Source organism: Orycteropus afer, unplaced genomic scaffold (assembly GCF_000298275.1).
Source record: "Orycteropus afer afer isolate SDZICR_OR568_19922 unplaced genomic scaffold, OryAfe1.0 scaffold00380, whole genome shotgun sequence".
Taxonomy (NCBI): domain Eukaryota; kingdom Metazoa; phylum Chordata; class Mammalia; order Tubulidentata; family Orycteropodidae; genus Orycteropus; species Orycteropus afer.
Window position 1 is genome coordinate 1,494,095 of NW_006921967.1, and position 16,895 is coordinate 1,510,989.

The following is a 16,895-nucleotide window of genomic DNA, read 5'->3' on the forward strand; positions in this document are numbered from 1 at the left end:
GAAGGAAGGTTGGGCAATCCTACTTCCGTAGTGATACTGCCTCGGAAACCCAAGGAGGGGTCACTATGAGTCGGGGCCCACTCGACGGCATACAACAACAACAACAACATAGAGTAGCTAAGAGTCAGAATCGACTCAGTGGAAGTGGGTTTGGTTGTTTGGGTTTATGGCAGTGGTTAAAGTGCTCAGCTGCTAACGGAAAGGTTGACAGTTTAAACACACCAGCTGCTCCACAGAAGAAAGATGTGGCAGTCTGCTCCTGTAAAGATTACAGCCTTGGAAAGTCTATGGAGCAGTTCTGTTGTGTCCTGTAGGGTTGCTATGAGTTATAGCAACTGCAATGAGATGTTTTAGTAACTGTAGACTCAAAAAGCTCAGCTGCTGTTCCATTCCTTCCACCTGTGTTATGTTAAGTGGCTGGGAGCCTTTGTGTATGATGGTCTTAAGTGACTGGGTTAGTAAGCCAGTCTTTTAAACAAACCAAGGGTGTTATAGCTGCTATTCTGGTGTCTGCGAGGAAGTATGTCAGTTGACAGAACTAGTTTTATTATGGCTGAAGTTCATTTCCAGGGGACTCATTAACAGAGTCATTATTAGTCATATAGCCAAACTTTATGTTTAAAAATCTGAAACAGTAAGCTATACACAGTGTCATTACATATGATATGTGCAAGATACCAGTTCATTTGCAGACTCCTTCCCATCTCCGAAAAGGTGCACTTCTCCCAGGTTAGATGGCCTCTGAGAAAGTGTGGACCATTTAGGACCTTTAACGTAAATGACAAATTACCTGTGATTTAAGCTAAGCAGAACTGACTAGGTAACTGGGCGAGTACTAAGTAATTGGAATCCATGTCAGCCATTATGATCCCTGAAAGGCAGGAGAGATTTTTGTTGTCCTGTGGTACATTCTAGGGATGGTGTTCCCCTCCTCTGGAATGGCTGTTTAAATCTCCACAAAGCTTTCTAGATTCTTCAGGTCCTCAAGTGTTCCTTCTCTTTTGAACCTTAATGGTTATCTTATTATTCTCTGTACATGTGCAGTCACCATCAGTCAGAGTCAACTTGACACCAGCTAACATGACAGGCTTTAGCACTTCATTATGGGTGATGTTCTACACAGATTTTCCATGCTTGACAATTTTGTCTTCCATAGTGGGCTGTAACTACATGTTTCAGAATGTTTATTTTACTTTTGTTAGCACTAGATTCTTTCTGTAACTGTTTAGTATTTAGAACTCTTTAAGTCGTCCTATTCTTCACATACAGCACTAAAATGTTCTAGGGTTGTTTGATTGATTAAAAAAAAGTATATTTATATTGAATCTGCTGCAATAAGCAATTTTAAGTTATTTTTTCAGCTTGGATTCCTATCCAGTGATTTCTACGTAAGAATTGTTTTCCACATATATAATGTATTTTAAAATGTAACCTCAGTTAGTTACACATATGATTCTTTATAAAAGTAATGATTTCAAATTACCTAAACTTTTAATTTCCAGATTCTGTTTTTGTTTTTAAATCTTACTACATACGAATTTTCCAATCTAGATGTGATATTTGCCTTTAATTTTCATTGAATTGAATCCCTTTAAATTCATTCCTTTCTAATCTCTTTTAATAAAGATTTAACATATATATTAAAATTCTTACCTCACACATAGATTAAACAAAGATAATGGAGTTTTAAAATCAATGAATAAAATAATTGGAACACAAATTTTCACAGAGTTGTTTATGATATTAACTAAAATACATTCTTTTCACAGAAATGATGGAACAAGACCCAAAATGACACCGTATGTCATTTCCCTCTTTTAAAACTTCATTTGCTCGTTTGAACTTTATTTTTTAAATAGGATGTGGATTGTTTTTTAGGAGAAATAGTCTCCTGGGGCCACTGTTGTCCTCCTTCAGAACATCTGCTTTGTAGTCACCATTTGAGCTTCAATTAAATAAAAATTATCATAACTAAAATAAATCAAATAAACCCTGCAATTCATATTTAAGGTGAATTTGTGAGCATTTGAATGTACTTTGGTAAAATCAGAAGAAGAAAATACCATGTGGAGGCAATGAACCATTTCTATCCAATTCATTTGGTACAGTGCCTAATTCAGTAACATAGGATCAGGTGGAGTAGTGAATCAGTAGTGATTGTCATCCAATGTAGTGTCTGGGCAGAAGGAGAATTCTATGTAAGATGAACAGACTTAAGTGGCAAAGAGCTCACAAAGGCCAAGGATTCCACAAAACTTGTTGTGGGAAAAGAAATAGAGGAAACTCGAGAAAGAGACAGTAAAAACAGAGATGCTCTTAGATACTGAGACCGAAATTGTGAGGTGGGGTAATGATAGAATTAAAAGTACTGATCAAAATCACCCTGATTTTAGAAGTTAGAAAAGTTTGAGAAGCTATTAGTTTAAAGGGAGATTGATAGACTTGTGATCAAAAGACGATTTTTATTCAGTTGTAGCTGAGTATTTTATTTTGTGTTTGTCTTTGATCACCAGTTTTGAAACATTACTTTTCTCTGGGGGTTTGCTTAGATAGACCTCCAACCTATTTGTAGCCAATGTTCATTTCAAGGACATTGGGATAAAGGAGTCCTGCCCCCCTTGAAAATCAGAGTACCAGTTGGTGGCAGGCATCCAGGAAACTGTGATGTGCTCTGAATCAATCCTACCCATCTTATTTTCTTAGGATTTTTACTGATTTGTAAGGTTTTGAGGTTACCAGCGTCTGATGAATAGAATAATAAAAAAATAATTAATTATAGAAGGAACAGAGCAAAGTGCAGGGAAATAAAATAAAGTCAATGAAGTGTTGATGAAAATGAAACTTCAGATATGTACAGGGAATTAAACAAATACTGAGAAAAGTTACACTCTCCTGAGTAATAAAAGAAAAATAGGTTTTTTTTTTTTTTTTTGCCTTTGGAAAATGTGACTTGCAGGGTCAGAATGCTTCAGATCTTTAATTTAAAAAGAACTTCATGTACTTAGATTCTTTTTTTTTTTTTTATCTTTCAAGCTTGCTTTGATTTAGAATGTTAGAGCTTTGAATTCATTAGAGTCTTATTTAAACTTTGACACTATAAAATATATCAGCTTGGTTTATCACCTTTATGCCATGTCTAATTAATATTTATTAAGCAACTCCAGTAAAAAAAAAAATCCTTGTATAAGATGTGTGTACAGCCTGGTTTCCTGTATGAAATTAGAAAATGCTATTTATATTTTATACATAGAAAATACTACAAAGCATGGCTCTCAGGAGATGTTAGCTAAAAGTTCATTGCTGCTAAAATGGGGACATGTTCAAGTAACTTCAACTGATTTAAACAAAAATTTTGCTGTATTTTATATCATAGATTTTACAGAGTAAAATAATTGTAAATAGCTAATAAATCAGTAATCCTATTGAAACTAACTTTTTAAAATAATTTATAATGTTTTTTATGTAACCTTGATACTTTTTTTTATAGGGAACAAATGGCCAAAGAAATGTCAGAAATTTTGAATAGGTTAGTGCAGTGTAATTTGGGAAATAAATGAACACCTCAAAATCATATTTTTAAATCACTTTTGATTACTTGGACCAGAACCTGATATATAAATAACCTCTTCCTTTTCATATAAATGTTCTGTATGAAAATATCGCTCCCCTTTCATCCCACCCCAACAAAGAGAAAGATAAAAAGCAATGTTCTCTAAATCAGTGTTCCTCAATGAGGATACCATTGGCATTTTGAATGGGACAATTTCTTGTTTGTGATCCTGCCCTGATTATCACCAACTTCCACCAATTCAGTCTCATGTGGGGTCATCTTCTCTGGCATTGTGACAGAACATTTTGAAACTCCCTGTAGGGTTGGTTGGTATTGCACCCTGGTTTGGACATCTCTGTGTCTAATCATTGGCATCACTAGAGTTGGTGTCACTCAGTTCAGTAACTTAAGGGGTCACACCACCACCACCACCACTACCACCACCAGGGTTGTATGGCGGCTGGCCCACCCCAGTGCAGGTGCAGGGACGAGCTTTCTACTGAGTGGTATCCTTGCCCCTGTGGTTACCCAGCAGCTCCTCCACTCTCCCATTGGCCCATCGAGTGGTGGGCGTGGTGGCCCAGCGACAAGCACACTGGTTAGCGAGCACATTTGTGTGACAACACTGCCTTGGTGGTCCCTCTCCTATCTGTGCCAGTCTGACTGCCACCACCACACCACAGACCCTGGGGTCATTTTGGTGTCACCTCCTTTGGCAGTATCATAGACTGTGGTCCACACCCCTCACCTCCTTTAGTGATGCCACTGTGCTTAGTTGAAGGGGATAAAGAGGAAGAGTGTGGCTTCTGCGGGGTTCTGCACCAAAGCACACAGTTTAAAAACTGCTGGTGTAAAAATTCAGCCTCCAAGGAATACAACCACAGCAAGATCTGGTCCATTACCTTTATAGATGAATCAGTAACATTTTAACTGCCAATTTTAAAGTTGCAAAATTAATTAAAATGTTAAATTAATGTACTTTTAAAAATCAAAAGTTAATTTTACTACAACCTTACTCTGTCGTTTACATGATTGCCTTTATAAACAATCTAAGTAATCATTAAATTGTACCTTTATTTTACTATCTTAATAACTTTAGAGTTACTGTAAGCATTTAAGTGCATTGCATTCATGTACTCAGGATGCTTCATGTTTAACTCAGCAAGTGCATTTTGGTTAGAGGAGATATGAATGAGAAGTTAATAATACTAAAACTATTTTAAGAAATAATAGGTTGAATTCATTGTTACTTTTTAAAAGTATCAGAACATATGTATATTTTGTCAATCTGTAAAACTGCATATTATGTAAATTGAATTCAAAAGAAAAGAAAAGCTGAATAATTGTCAGCTGCTCTCTTAGAAAAGACTTCTGGAAGTGCTAGAAAAACAAAATTTTTTGTTTATTGAATGGTGGCTTAGTGATGCAGAAAAGAAAAAAGTATTTGAATAAATGTTAAAGCATTAATTTATTGTGAAGGGTAACAGAGAGACCCTGTGGACACACAGCTGGCTCTTTCTGAGCTAAACAGTTAAGAACAAAAAGCTACATGGAAAATAGCTAGTCACAAACTTATGAAAAGTATGGATTATACTATAACTGAAAACAGATTTTAACCATAGAATGGAGGAAAGACCTTCGGACACACGTCATTCCTTAGCCATCTTACATGTGACTAACGATAACTATATTTAACAATTGAGAAGTATGTAAATGGAAGTATGCTATTTTGTTATTCTCTAAAATGAAAGCATAAATAAGCCTTTCAAAGATACAAAGACCTTTTATTTGTTTCATGTTAAGGTTAGTATTGAAGGAATGAAATTTCTTCAGAAAGAAAGTTACGTATTTTCAAACACCAGGTTTCAGAAACATCTATTTCTTGATAGTTTGCTAGGATTTCTCTTTTCTTTCAATTTGTAAAATGACAAGAAAATATATGTATAAATGAACTCATTTTCTGATACTCTATCTTGGCTATCCCTTTTTAAGAATTGTTTTCCAAGTAGTAAATGATAAAGGAGAAAAACTCCTTGTGTGATAACTGAGAAGCAATATTTTAATTCTTTAATATTTGTTCTTTTTATAGTTGTATCATCTTCTCATATCTTAAAATGTGATATGTTTAATTCTTTCTTTGTTACATTGAGCTTAAAAATCTGGTTGCAGCTTACTCTTTAAGTTTCTTCTATGTGAAAGAGTATGGGAGTTCTGGTGGTGCAGTGGTTAAAGCACTCAGCCACTAATCAAAAGGTTGGCAGTTTGAACCCACCAGCTGCTCCACAGGAGAAAGATAAGTCTGTCTGCTTCTGTAAAGATTTACAGCCTTGGAAACCCTATGGGGCAGTTCTACTCTATCTTATAGGGTCTCTATGAGTCAGAATTAACTCCATGACAGTGTGTTTGGTTTGGTTTTGGATGTGAAAGTGTTATCCTTTGTTGAAAAATAATGTTCAGTATTAGAGAAAAGATATTGTTCCCATATTTGCCAAATAAGCATCTCAAATCATGTATACAAAAAAGAGCCTTGAGCACTGAGTAGCATTGTTACACAGAAGTTGCGTTTATTCCACTGCAGTGTGTGCTTTAGATTTTCTTTCTTCTTTTACCATCTAACTGTTTCTATTAAATGGGACAAGGTACAACTCTTGTGCCCTTTGAAATTTCTGTTTCTGTCTCAGGACCTAAAACCTCTTCCTGTCATTTACCTAGTAGTCATACTATTCACTAAATGTGAGGTTGTGGTTTTAGATTGCTTATCTTAGTGTTTTCTAAATATTCTCTCACTAAAGCAAAAGGCAAACTCACTGCTGTTGAGTTGTTTCCCGCTCATAACAACCTGTCCTTGGGTTTGCGGGGAAGTAGATTGCCCAGTCTTCCTTCTGTGGTGTGGCTGGTGGGTTTGAACTGCCAGCCTCCTGGTTAGCAGTCAAATGCCTTAGAGCTCCCAAATATTTTTTCACAGCAAAGTTAGAAAGTCATAGGAGTTGTAAGTCTCCAGCAACTCTTTTAGCCTATCTTTAATGACTGACCTGTGGACCCTGCAAACATCTAGGTGCTCAGGAGATTCTGGGCCAGTAGGCTTGGCTGAGGCTGGGCCATCTGTAGCTTTCAGTGGGTAGTGCAGGTAGTTGTGCTGTGTGGCCTAGTGGCTTATAAACCATTCATTTGTGATTCTAATGATTTTTCAAGTATGTTGAAGATTTCTTTTTTGATTTTGAGAAATACTTGTCAATGTATTTAACTTCAGATGTTGTATCAGTCAGCATCAGTAATAACATTTAAACTGGAAATTTAGAGGAAGTCCATGACAGAATATTGGTGTTAAAAGTTCTCATTTAAAACCTAACATGGCTGTTAAAAAGGTGTGCTGGAAATTTTAATTTATGCCTGATCATCTTTTATATGCCATTTGTCAGTCTCGTCTGTCAAGGATACAAAAATGATTATAGGTTTTTTTAGTAGTCATTTTCATTTCCCAAATTCATGCTCACCTTCTTGCTTCTGCAGTCAATATTTTGTCCATGTTTCTAGCTTAAATATTTAAAAATATCTAATAATTGCAGAGGTCCTGCTGTACAAGCTACCAAAGCAGCTGCTGGTACCAAGAAACACGATCTCAGTACATGGAAATACGCAGAGCTACGTGACACCATCAACACTTCCTGTGGTAGGTGCATGGAGAGGGCTACCGAAGGCGGTGCCATACCTGATAAAGCTGATACCTGGGCCAGGGCACTGCTTTGTTGTTGTTCTTACATAAATCAGCTTAAGCTGGTCTCTTTGTTACTTTCCCCTTGAAATGAAGACCTAGTTTATTCACAAAGCTAAATGAAAAACATGCTTATTAAATGTATTTTGCTCATCTCTTTCATAGGTTGGGGAGGAAGAGCAAAGACAAATTACCATTTGGGTTCTATTAATAACTGGCCCTTCTATTATTCATAATAGTTAAATATTTAATACCTGAATTTGGTCCATGAATGCAAAGTAACAAATGACAATGGCAATCCTTTCTTTGTAACACTGTTTTTTTTTTTTTTTTTCCCCAAGAGAATAATTAGAGTAAAATATATCCAGAAGTTCCTCACAATTGTTTTCCTGTTTAAATCAGTGTTTGAATTCAGCACATTATAAAGTGTTATAGTCATTGAATTCCTCACCGTTTTTTCCTTCCTCACTGAATGTATCTTCCTGATTACAAACAACAACAACAGAATGTGTTGCATATAGATATAGCTTGATTTTGAGCACAAGTGACTTTTTGTTCTTTTGCCAAAGCCTTGTGGCCTTGTACAAATCACTTAACCTCTCTGATTCAGTGTCCTCATCTGTAAAAGACTTATTTAGCTTTTAGCTAAATTTTGCCTAAGGTTTCTGTGTGGAACAAATTATACTAGATAGTAACAATATATAAGAAAATGCTCTATAAATATAAAAGATAATATTACCACATAATGCTTTGTCAACAGTTAGCTTACCTTTGGTTTTATACTATTAATTTAAAAATAACATTTATGTCATAGAATAATTAATTTCAGATGATTTAATTAAAATGCTGATATATAAATATATGTGTCTATTGAGTCGGATCCAACTCATCGCGACCCCTCCTTGGGTTTCCAGGCATTATCACCATGGAATAGATTGCCCAATCTTCCTTCTGAGGAGTGACTGGTGGGTTTCAACTGCCAGCCTTCTGGTTAGCAGTCAAATGCCTTAGGCACTACACCACCAGTGCTCCTGATATATATGTGTGTGTTTGTATATATATATGTTGTTGTTGTTATGTGTCGTCGAGTTGGACCCAACTTATAGCGACCCCTTCTTGGGTTTCTGAGGCAGTATGACTATGGAAGTAGATTTCCCAACCTTCCTTCTGTGTGTGTGTGTGTGTATACATATACATATATATATACACATATATGTATATATATATGTATATATATGTAATTTATTTATTTGTTTATTTATTTATTCCCCTCTTTCTATATACTTGATAGATATTGAGCTCCTGGCAGCTTGCAGAGAAGAATTTCATAGGAGACTAAAAGTGTATCATGCTTGGAAATCCAAGAATAAGAAGAGAAATACTCGAACAGAGCAACGTGCTCCAAAGTCTGTTACTGACTATGGTAAAAAAAAAAAAATCTGTATTTTCAAATGTTCCAAAGTTTATGTATATAAGTACATGTAACTGTACATGAGATGTTTGGGTAAAATGCCCATACAAAATTTCTTTTAAAAGGGAACTGTGACTTCCTGAACCTAACACAGGTATCTATAATGACAGCCTATCATTTATACTTTTTTGTTTCTACTGAATATATATTTAAATACTCAGTAGAAAATGCCATATCTGTTTGGCAGTACTGAATTTGCTTGTTATAATAGAGGTTTTAGAGGTAAGAGTTTTCTTATCTACTGAAGAATTTGTGCAGTACTATTGTGGATACATACTTGTATCATGTATGCACACATATGTACAAATTACATGTAGTAAAGATTACTATGAATCTTTCACTGTATGTATGAAGTGAATTTTACATATGAAAATGAGTATTTTTATACTTGCCATAAAGGATCTTATTTAATCTTTATTTAAACATTTTTTTTCTTAATTTTTGAAAAGTGTAGCTCAGTTTTTAGGGTTATTTCCCAAATAACTAAACGTTACCACCTTTTTTATAATAGGATTGTAGTCTCAAGAAGAAAAGACTTGGTTTATGTGTTATCCATGAAAATGCTAACTCCTTTGTTTGAAAAAGAAGAATGTTTACTGCAAACATTATTTTATAATACTGTGACAATGAAGAAGGAAAAAATAATACCTTGGTTCAGACCAGAGGTTTAGGCCAGGACATGAATTTCTGACTAGGACCCTAAAAATGGTTTTTGTGATACAAAAAGCAAAATGGCACCCTTGAAATTGAAAAATAGAGCTGTATAGCCATAACCTAGTAGAACATACACTAGCTTTTATATCAGTTAAAAATAACCTGTGATGTTTGAGTAGTAATTTCATTTTTAAAAGCAGTAATTAGAATTTGATTTGCTCAACTTGCTACTTTCAAATTGGTACAATTTATTAGCTTAATTCTGGCTAATGTCAAGATGACATTAGATTTAGTGTCATTTTGTTTTTTAAGGGACATATTGTCAACACGTGACAATAGAACATAATCCAAGTTGACTTAGAAAATGGGCTCTTGGTTATTTTTTGCTTCCTCACTACCTTCTAAGTAAATAATGTTTGACCAAAAGTCAATTAAATAGTAGAATTCAGTGTTTCTAAGTTGTTGAAAAGAGTAGGTTGAGAAAAATACTGTTATTAATACGAGAGATGCTAATGCCAGTGACTGCTCAGTGGGTGTCATCCATCAGAATATACAGTATGGAGAGGCACATTGACATATTTTGACAGTCTCAAAAACAGCAGGTGGAAACCCTCTAACTATTGACCTTGTGACCAGCACTCTTTTCTCAAGTTTAAAATTTTGCCTCTATGAATTGAAAATATCAGGATTTTTTCCCATTACATGTTCACTGTCTGTATCCTGTTTCTGGACACAGTTACTTTTTCTTGTAAAAATGGCAATGAGCTATTATTTTTAACTGTAATGTTCCTATCATATCCTTTAACTGACCTACTTGAAATATGTTATATTTCAATTTTTTTTTTCTTAAAAAATTAATGCTTTCATATCTGGCATGTAAGTTTTTAATGAATATACAAAGATTTATTGCATTTTTAAATCAAACTTTGATACATTACACATCCAACTACCCCCAAAAGGAGAGTAATACAGGGCTCACCGTACTGATTAATACATTATTTCTGATCATAATGTAATATTTGGAAGAACAAAAGAAGAGTAGGTTAAGAAAGTTTCCTGAGTCCATCCAGGTATATGAAAAACTTAGGAAATTTCTGTGTGAATATAATCCACCTGTATTTGTACACAATCCACTTATATTTAGCCTTAAGAGAATTTGATTATAGACCATTTTCAAGATAAATATAACTTCTCCTCTGAAAACTACTTATGTTTTTCTGTATATTTATTTCATATAAAATTTCTTTTGAACAGGAGTGTAGCTAAAAGGAAAGGTGAAAGTCATTAAGGTACAGAAGAGCTTAGTTGGAAAAATTCTGTGCTTGGATTGCTTCCTAATGAGACAGCATTAAAGTTCCTTTAAAAGGAACTTTTATGTAGTCTAATATTTAGAAGGACTAGAATACATTTTCTTTGAGAATATAAAATAATGATAACTTTGAGTAACAAAAATATAAATTGATATTACTGACTTAAAGAACAATACATTGACTGCGCATCATAAACTCTTACATTAATGAGTAAGGAGCCTTTGACCCTCTTCATGACTGCTTTACTGGTGGAACATGCTCTCATTTCATTTACTGTAGAAAGAGATTACCAGAAATAATTTTTTGGGAAGGGAACAATTACCCAGAAAAAAAAATACACCTACTTTTCACTTACCAAATTATCTGACACTTCACATGTACAATGGTAAAAAATTAGCTAATGTCAACTATTCTGTGCTTTAACAACGTACATCTTCCAGTAACAAATGCCGAGGTTTGAGGCTAGAATAATGCTGGCTCTGATGGTTGTGTGTCAACTTGGCTGGGCCGTGATTCTCAGTGATTTGGCAGTTACTTAATGATGTAATTTGGCAGTTACAGAATATGTTGTCATCCTCCATTTTGTGAACTTATGTGGTCATCCTCAATTTTCACATAATACTGACTTTTACGTAACAGCCTGGTGATTGGATCCTAACTACGTTGATGAGTGAGGAGTGGGTGGATTTAATTGCTTAAAACAAAAATTTTGAAAGTGTTTTCATCTTACAGTTTCTGAAGTAATAAGTCATGAGTTTAAGATTTAGTTATCTGAAGAAATTAAAACATACTAAATATATGTATGAAAAAGTAGCAATGCTTTTTCTTATCTAAATTCAATTTTCTGATGAGTTTAGATGTTATTTATTTTTTTTCCTATGAAAATTATAGTGATGTTTAAAAACTAAAAGGTACTGTGATGTCTGTTATTAAGTGATGATGTTGGGTTTCATCTTACTATGTCACAAAATTCAAAATACAACTTTAAAATTTTGATCCCCTTCATAGGTGCGTCAAGCAGAATTTTCAGAAGTGTAATGAATCGAATAGCTTTAAAAAATCAAAAAGCACAACTACTTGTAGTTCTGTCTGAGAATATTTGGCTTATAGATTGGATAGCTACTTGTTAGTCACCACCTCAGTTGATGGAAGAGCTTTATAAATTATAGCAATGCTCATTTAACAGTTTGGCATTTTTATCTTTTCTTCAACGTAAAATATTTGTTCACAGATTTTGCACCATTTTTGAACAATTCACGTAAGTCAAAGGGTGGTAACTCATGAGCTAACTGGAAGATGGGTTAAAAATACTTTATAGAGTACTAACATCTATTGAACGTTGTTTTGCTACAATTTTAAGTGTAGAACGTTAATGTTCGTTCATCTGTAGTCCAGTATATTTTTATTTGACATGTTAATTTTATTAGATCACATTAAAACTCTCCAAAATATTTACATATGCAAAACAAAATCTATTGTTTTATCAAATTACTTTAAAAAAAAAACTAGTATTTTAAACTGTGATTATATACCATTCTTCTTATTGTAGCAAAACTATCTTAATAAAGCAGCTGATCTTTTTAGATTAAGACTAACTTTAAATGCTGGTCTCAAAGACTGTATTTTCAAACACTATGATAGTGTATTCATTTTTGTCTAAAGAGATTTCAGTTTTGTATGATAATGTGTTCAGGATTAATATGATACCTCCTAATCGGAAGCAATGATTTTTCTATTATTTTTATAGCTTCCTGTGATGCACATTCTTTGATCATTTAGAAGCTGTGAGTTACCTTAACCCATTGCTGTCAAGTCAGTTCCAACTCATAGCAACCCTGTAGGACAGAGTAGAACTGCCCCAGAGGGTTTCCAAGACTGTAAATCTTTATGGAAGCAGATGGCCACAACTCTCTTCTGCCAAGTGCTTTAACCACTGCACCACAAGGGGTCCCTAAGGCACCTTAGTGTACAGTAAATTTCTTTTACAATCAGTAAAATCAGTTGATCAGTAATGATTTGTATATAATGCCATATTCATTTATCAACTAGTTGGGCCAATTTTTTTTAAGTATTTTTTATAACTTAGAGGGCTACCTACGTTTGAAACTTACTTCACACTTTTGAAGACAACTCAAATGAAGGAAACAGTTAAGAAGTTTAATTTCAAGCTTTTAATGTTTGTATCTTTGTACTTTTCCAGATTTATATTAGTTTCCAGACCTCTCCAACAAGATTTCAGTTCTTCCATCAGGAGAAAAAGCTATCATAGATAGCCTGTGTAGTTTCTTAGTTTTACCTAATGTATTTAAGTCATAGGAGACTAATATTTTCCATATGCCTTTAAGTTATAAAAGAAAAAAGTAGTACTAAATAATGAATGACCATCAGTATCATAGTAAATTGCCTCTCAAATGGATATTGGATTCTAGTTCACACTACTGAAGAGCCATCTTCATTTTTTTTTTTTAAGTCTGTCTCTTTTTTTTCTTTTGAGTTAGTGTATTTTTCCACAAATTAGGTAATTTTTTAAAACTGGAAGTAGAAAGACATAACTGTAAGTCACTTTAAGGGGACAGGAACAAAAGAATAAAAAAACACATTTCTGTTAATATGCTAAAGGCGATGGGGCTTTTTAAAGTCACTAACAAAACTGGGCCTCTGTTTCACTCTCTCATGGGCATATAGCTTTGCTAACTGCTTTTTGCTTTCTCTGGTTTGCAAAGACATTCAATTGCTATAAAGCTTTTGCTATGTATCTTGGTATAAAAAATAGAATAAAAGTATTGTCATCCTCTCAGTATTTGGAAATTCTCACAAAAGCCATGTAGCTACTAATGACATGTATCAGATATATAATTTCTCATTGACATCTTAGCTTTTCACAATGAGATTTATAATTGACCTCCAATAAATGGTTGGTCTACTTTTAAAGGTATGAGTCTAAAGAGTATTAAACAGGCTGACAGAAATATGCTGCTAAAGATGGAAAGTCATTGCTCCAGGAAAATATTTACATTTTCAGATAAAATAAAAACCCACCTATTCAGTAATTGAGCAATGGGAGAAAGTTTGGTATGAGTGTAGTTCCCAGTACAGGCAGAAAAGCAAGGACTTTTCTACAGGCAAAGAGAACCAAAATTGTATACTTCCACTTACTTTAGTGAATTTTATTCTAAGAAAACAGTTGATTTCAGAGTAAGTAAATATCTTTCAGGGAAAGTGTAAGCTTATTAGCTTACTGTTAAAATTTGTTGTTGTTGTTAAGTTGTCTGAATAGCATTAATAAAATATTTACATTAGGTTGGCCATTTTAAAACCCAAAAGTAATTGATAATAGAAAAATGTTATGTTTTCTGTTTTTTTGTGTGTGTGGAAATTGTAGTTACATTGACAAATACTTATATCCTTCATATTTTTTAAATTGTTCATTTCATTTTATCATATTTGGTCCAACAAAAGTTATTTTGTAACCTTCATTAGAACTCTTTGGAAGGAGCATAGAAACCTAGTTAATAACACTAGTTTTCTTTCCTGCCATGTTGAGTTTATTTTAGGTTACTGCTGTGCATTTGTGGAAATCCGTTAAGGGTTTGTTTTGTTCATGGTGGTGTTGGTGGTTGGGGTGTGTGTGTATTGTGTGTGTATGTGTGTGTGTTTGCAATGCCAAGGAACATCTGTAGGGAAAGAAAATTCTAAGAAATCACACTCTGAATTACATTCATTTATAGTCAAATAACATTTATATTGTCTTAAATTTACCATTAGGAACCTCTCTTCTTCCTTTTTGAAAAAGTTTTCTTGGTGCATTTTAGGATTAAAGGCTGTTTCTTTTTCCCTTGAGCTGCTAGTGTAACTTGCCTTGTTCTGTGTAATAGCTCAGCAGAACCCAGCGGCTCAGCTTCCTGCCAGGCAGCAGATTGAAATGAACCGACAGCAGCGCTTCTTCCGCATCCCATTCATCCGCCCTGCTGACCAGTACAAAGACCCGCAGAGTAAGAAAAAAGGCTGGTGGTATGCCCATTTTGATGGACCATGGATTGCTCGGCAAATGGAACTCCATCCTGACAAGCCACCCATTCTTCTTGTGGCTGGTGTGTATGATTCACATGAAAAATATTTATAAAACAAAAACAGATTATAAACCCTCTGAATGAAACCTTCTAAATTTATGTAAATCTCAGGGGTGAAGGGATGGTAGTTTTGTAGTTAAGTCACATTTTCAATTAATGGAGGATAAGCTGATTTATACTATGAAATTGCTTGTATTTATTGGGTCTTGTAAAGAATCCAGAAACTTGTCAACATCTTAAGAACATTTTCATTGCTATTAATTATGTTAGTTGATTTGTAATGGCTTGAGAAAATACAGAATTTTTTATTAACCTCAATAACTTGTTTGATTAACAGTAATGTTAGTAAATTTTGAAAGAGTCCTTGGTGGGGGGATAAATTTAAATTATTTCTGGTGCATTTATTAAGAAGATATATGTCTTAGATAAAGAAAATAAAGTCTTAAAAGTTACAAACTGAGACCTTCTTAAATCTGTGAGAATTAATAGTATCTCAGGAATAATGTTTATGGGAAATGATTCTGAAAAGAGGTGTAATTTACTGATGTCTCATGTATGCAGGTAAGGATGACATGGAGATGTGTGAGCTGAATCTTGAAGAGACAGGCCTCACTCGAAAGCGTGGTGCTGAAATTTTGCCAAGACAGTTTGAAGAAATTTGGGAACGCTGCGGAGGCATCCAGTATCTTCAGAATGCGATTCAGAGCAGACAGGCTAGGCCCACGTATGCAACAGCCATGCTGCAGAATCTGTTAAAGTAAACACTGCATACTGACCTTGCAGCTGGGGGCCGTTGCCATGGTTCCAAGGTGTGTGCTCCAGAGATCTCACCACTCCACCATCATGTTAGAGTTACTTATACAAAGTGAACAGATTTTATTAATCATGAGTTTTTGTTAATTTGTTTAAGGTTAATTATGGTAGTGAAATTGGGACCTGAAAATTATTTTCCACTGTTCTCTTAAACCTCTCATTTTTGTATACTTGTAACATTTGGACAGATTCTGACATTTCTCATCTTTTGCCAACAGACTACCTTAAGTGCACCCATCTTAATTATTCTCTGAGAAAAGAATTTTTTAAAAGAATAATAATACTTTTAAGGATGGTACAGTACCATATAACTGGAATAATGAAACCGTAAATATTTTTATGAGAATTAAAGCACTTAAAATGATCAGGGCACTGATATTTTGGTCTGAAAAGCTGTTTACTGTCTTTACTCATTTTTTTCAGAAACTCATGGATACTTCCCCCAAAGGTGGAAGCTTTGTTCCCCCCCACGCCCCCGCTTCATAGTGTGTCTTAGTTTGAGTGCAGCAATTCTAAGTTCTACTGTTCTCGAGAGCACAGTCATGTATTTGATGTACTCTGTAATGAAGGAGGTACTCAGAATGTCCTGCACAGATATGTTTTTTCTTTTCTAGCAAACAGTTGCTATAAGAATGTTCTTTTTATAATTGACAAATAATGGAATTTCCGCTAATTTAAATGCCTAAAAAGTTTTGAAGCAACTTTTGTTTTGCTTAGAAAAGAAAATGGGTTTTTGGTGGCACTGTGGTTTAACTGGCCTGAATTGAAATCGTCTTTCAGTTTCATCTCAGTTAAGATTTTTGTATCAGAATCTTGTCCAAGTTGTTTCATGTGATTAAGCTAGTGTTCTGCTTAGAACTTTTTTTTTTTTAAATTTCCTACTGTTGTTTTGGCCTTTGAGATTTTGGTAATTGTAGAGATGTTTTATAGGCTTTGTAATTCAAAAGCCCTTTTACTTAGCAGTAATTACTTGTTTCACATAACTGATAATTTAAAAAAAAACTTTTTTTTTTTTTCCTTTGTGTGCTGTTAACTGTAATCAAATGTTAGCTGTCTCAAGCCTAATCTTTGTGACTTTCACGTTAGGAATTTAGAGACAAAAATTACATCAAGGAATTATGTTGACATAATCCTAGGAAGTCTTGTTTGTATTTCAGGATAAAATTAGAAAATAAAATTATTCTTTGCATCTTGTTGTTCTGGTTTTTAAAGACCCTAAGCTTTGAAATGAATTCCCATTAATGTTTTTTTCTTAGAAAGGAAACCTCAGTTGGGAAAATACTTCCCAACTGATTATTAGATTAGTGTTGGTGAG

The 16,895-nt window shown here is 34.1% G+C and overlaps 1 protein-coding gene across 1 annotated transcript in view; it reads left to right on the forward strand.

Moving 5' to 3' along the window:
• The window catches only part of MYO6 (myosin VI), a 118,573-nt gene extending 103,045 nt beyond the window's left edge, over window positions 1-15,528 (forward strand). The window contains exons 28-35 of the mRNA XM_042782585.1: window positions 1,362-1,388; window positions 1,770-1,799; window positions 3,488-3,526; window positions 7,117-7,220; window positions 8,554-8,685; window positions 11,929-11,955; window positions 14,573-14,788; window positions 15,329-15,528. Coding sequence (XP_042638519.1) covers window positions 1,362-1,388; window positions 1,770-1,799; window positions 3,488-3,526; window positions 7,117-7,220; window positions 8,554-8,685; window positions 11,929-11,955; window positions 14,573-14,788; window positions 15,329-15,528 — 775 coding nt within the window. The remainder of the gene's footprint in view (window positions 1-1,361; window positions 1,389-1,769; window positions 1,800-3,487; window positions 3,527-7,116; window positions 7,221-8,553; window positions 8,686-11,928; window positions 11,956-14,572; window positions 14,789-15,328) is intronic.
• The last annotated feature ends 1,367 nt before the right edge of the window (window positions 15,529-16,895 follow it).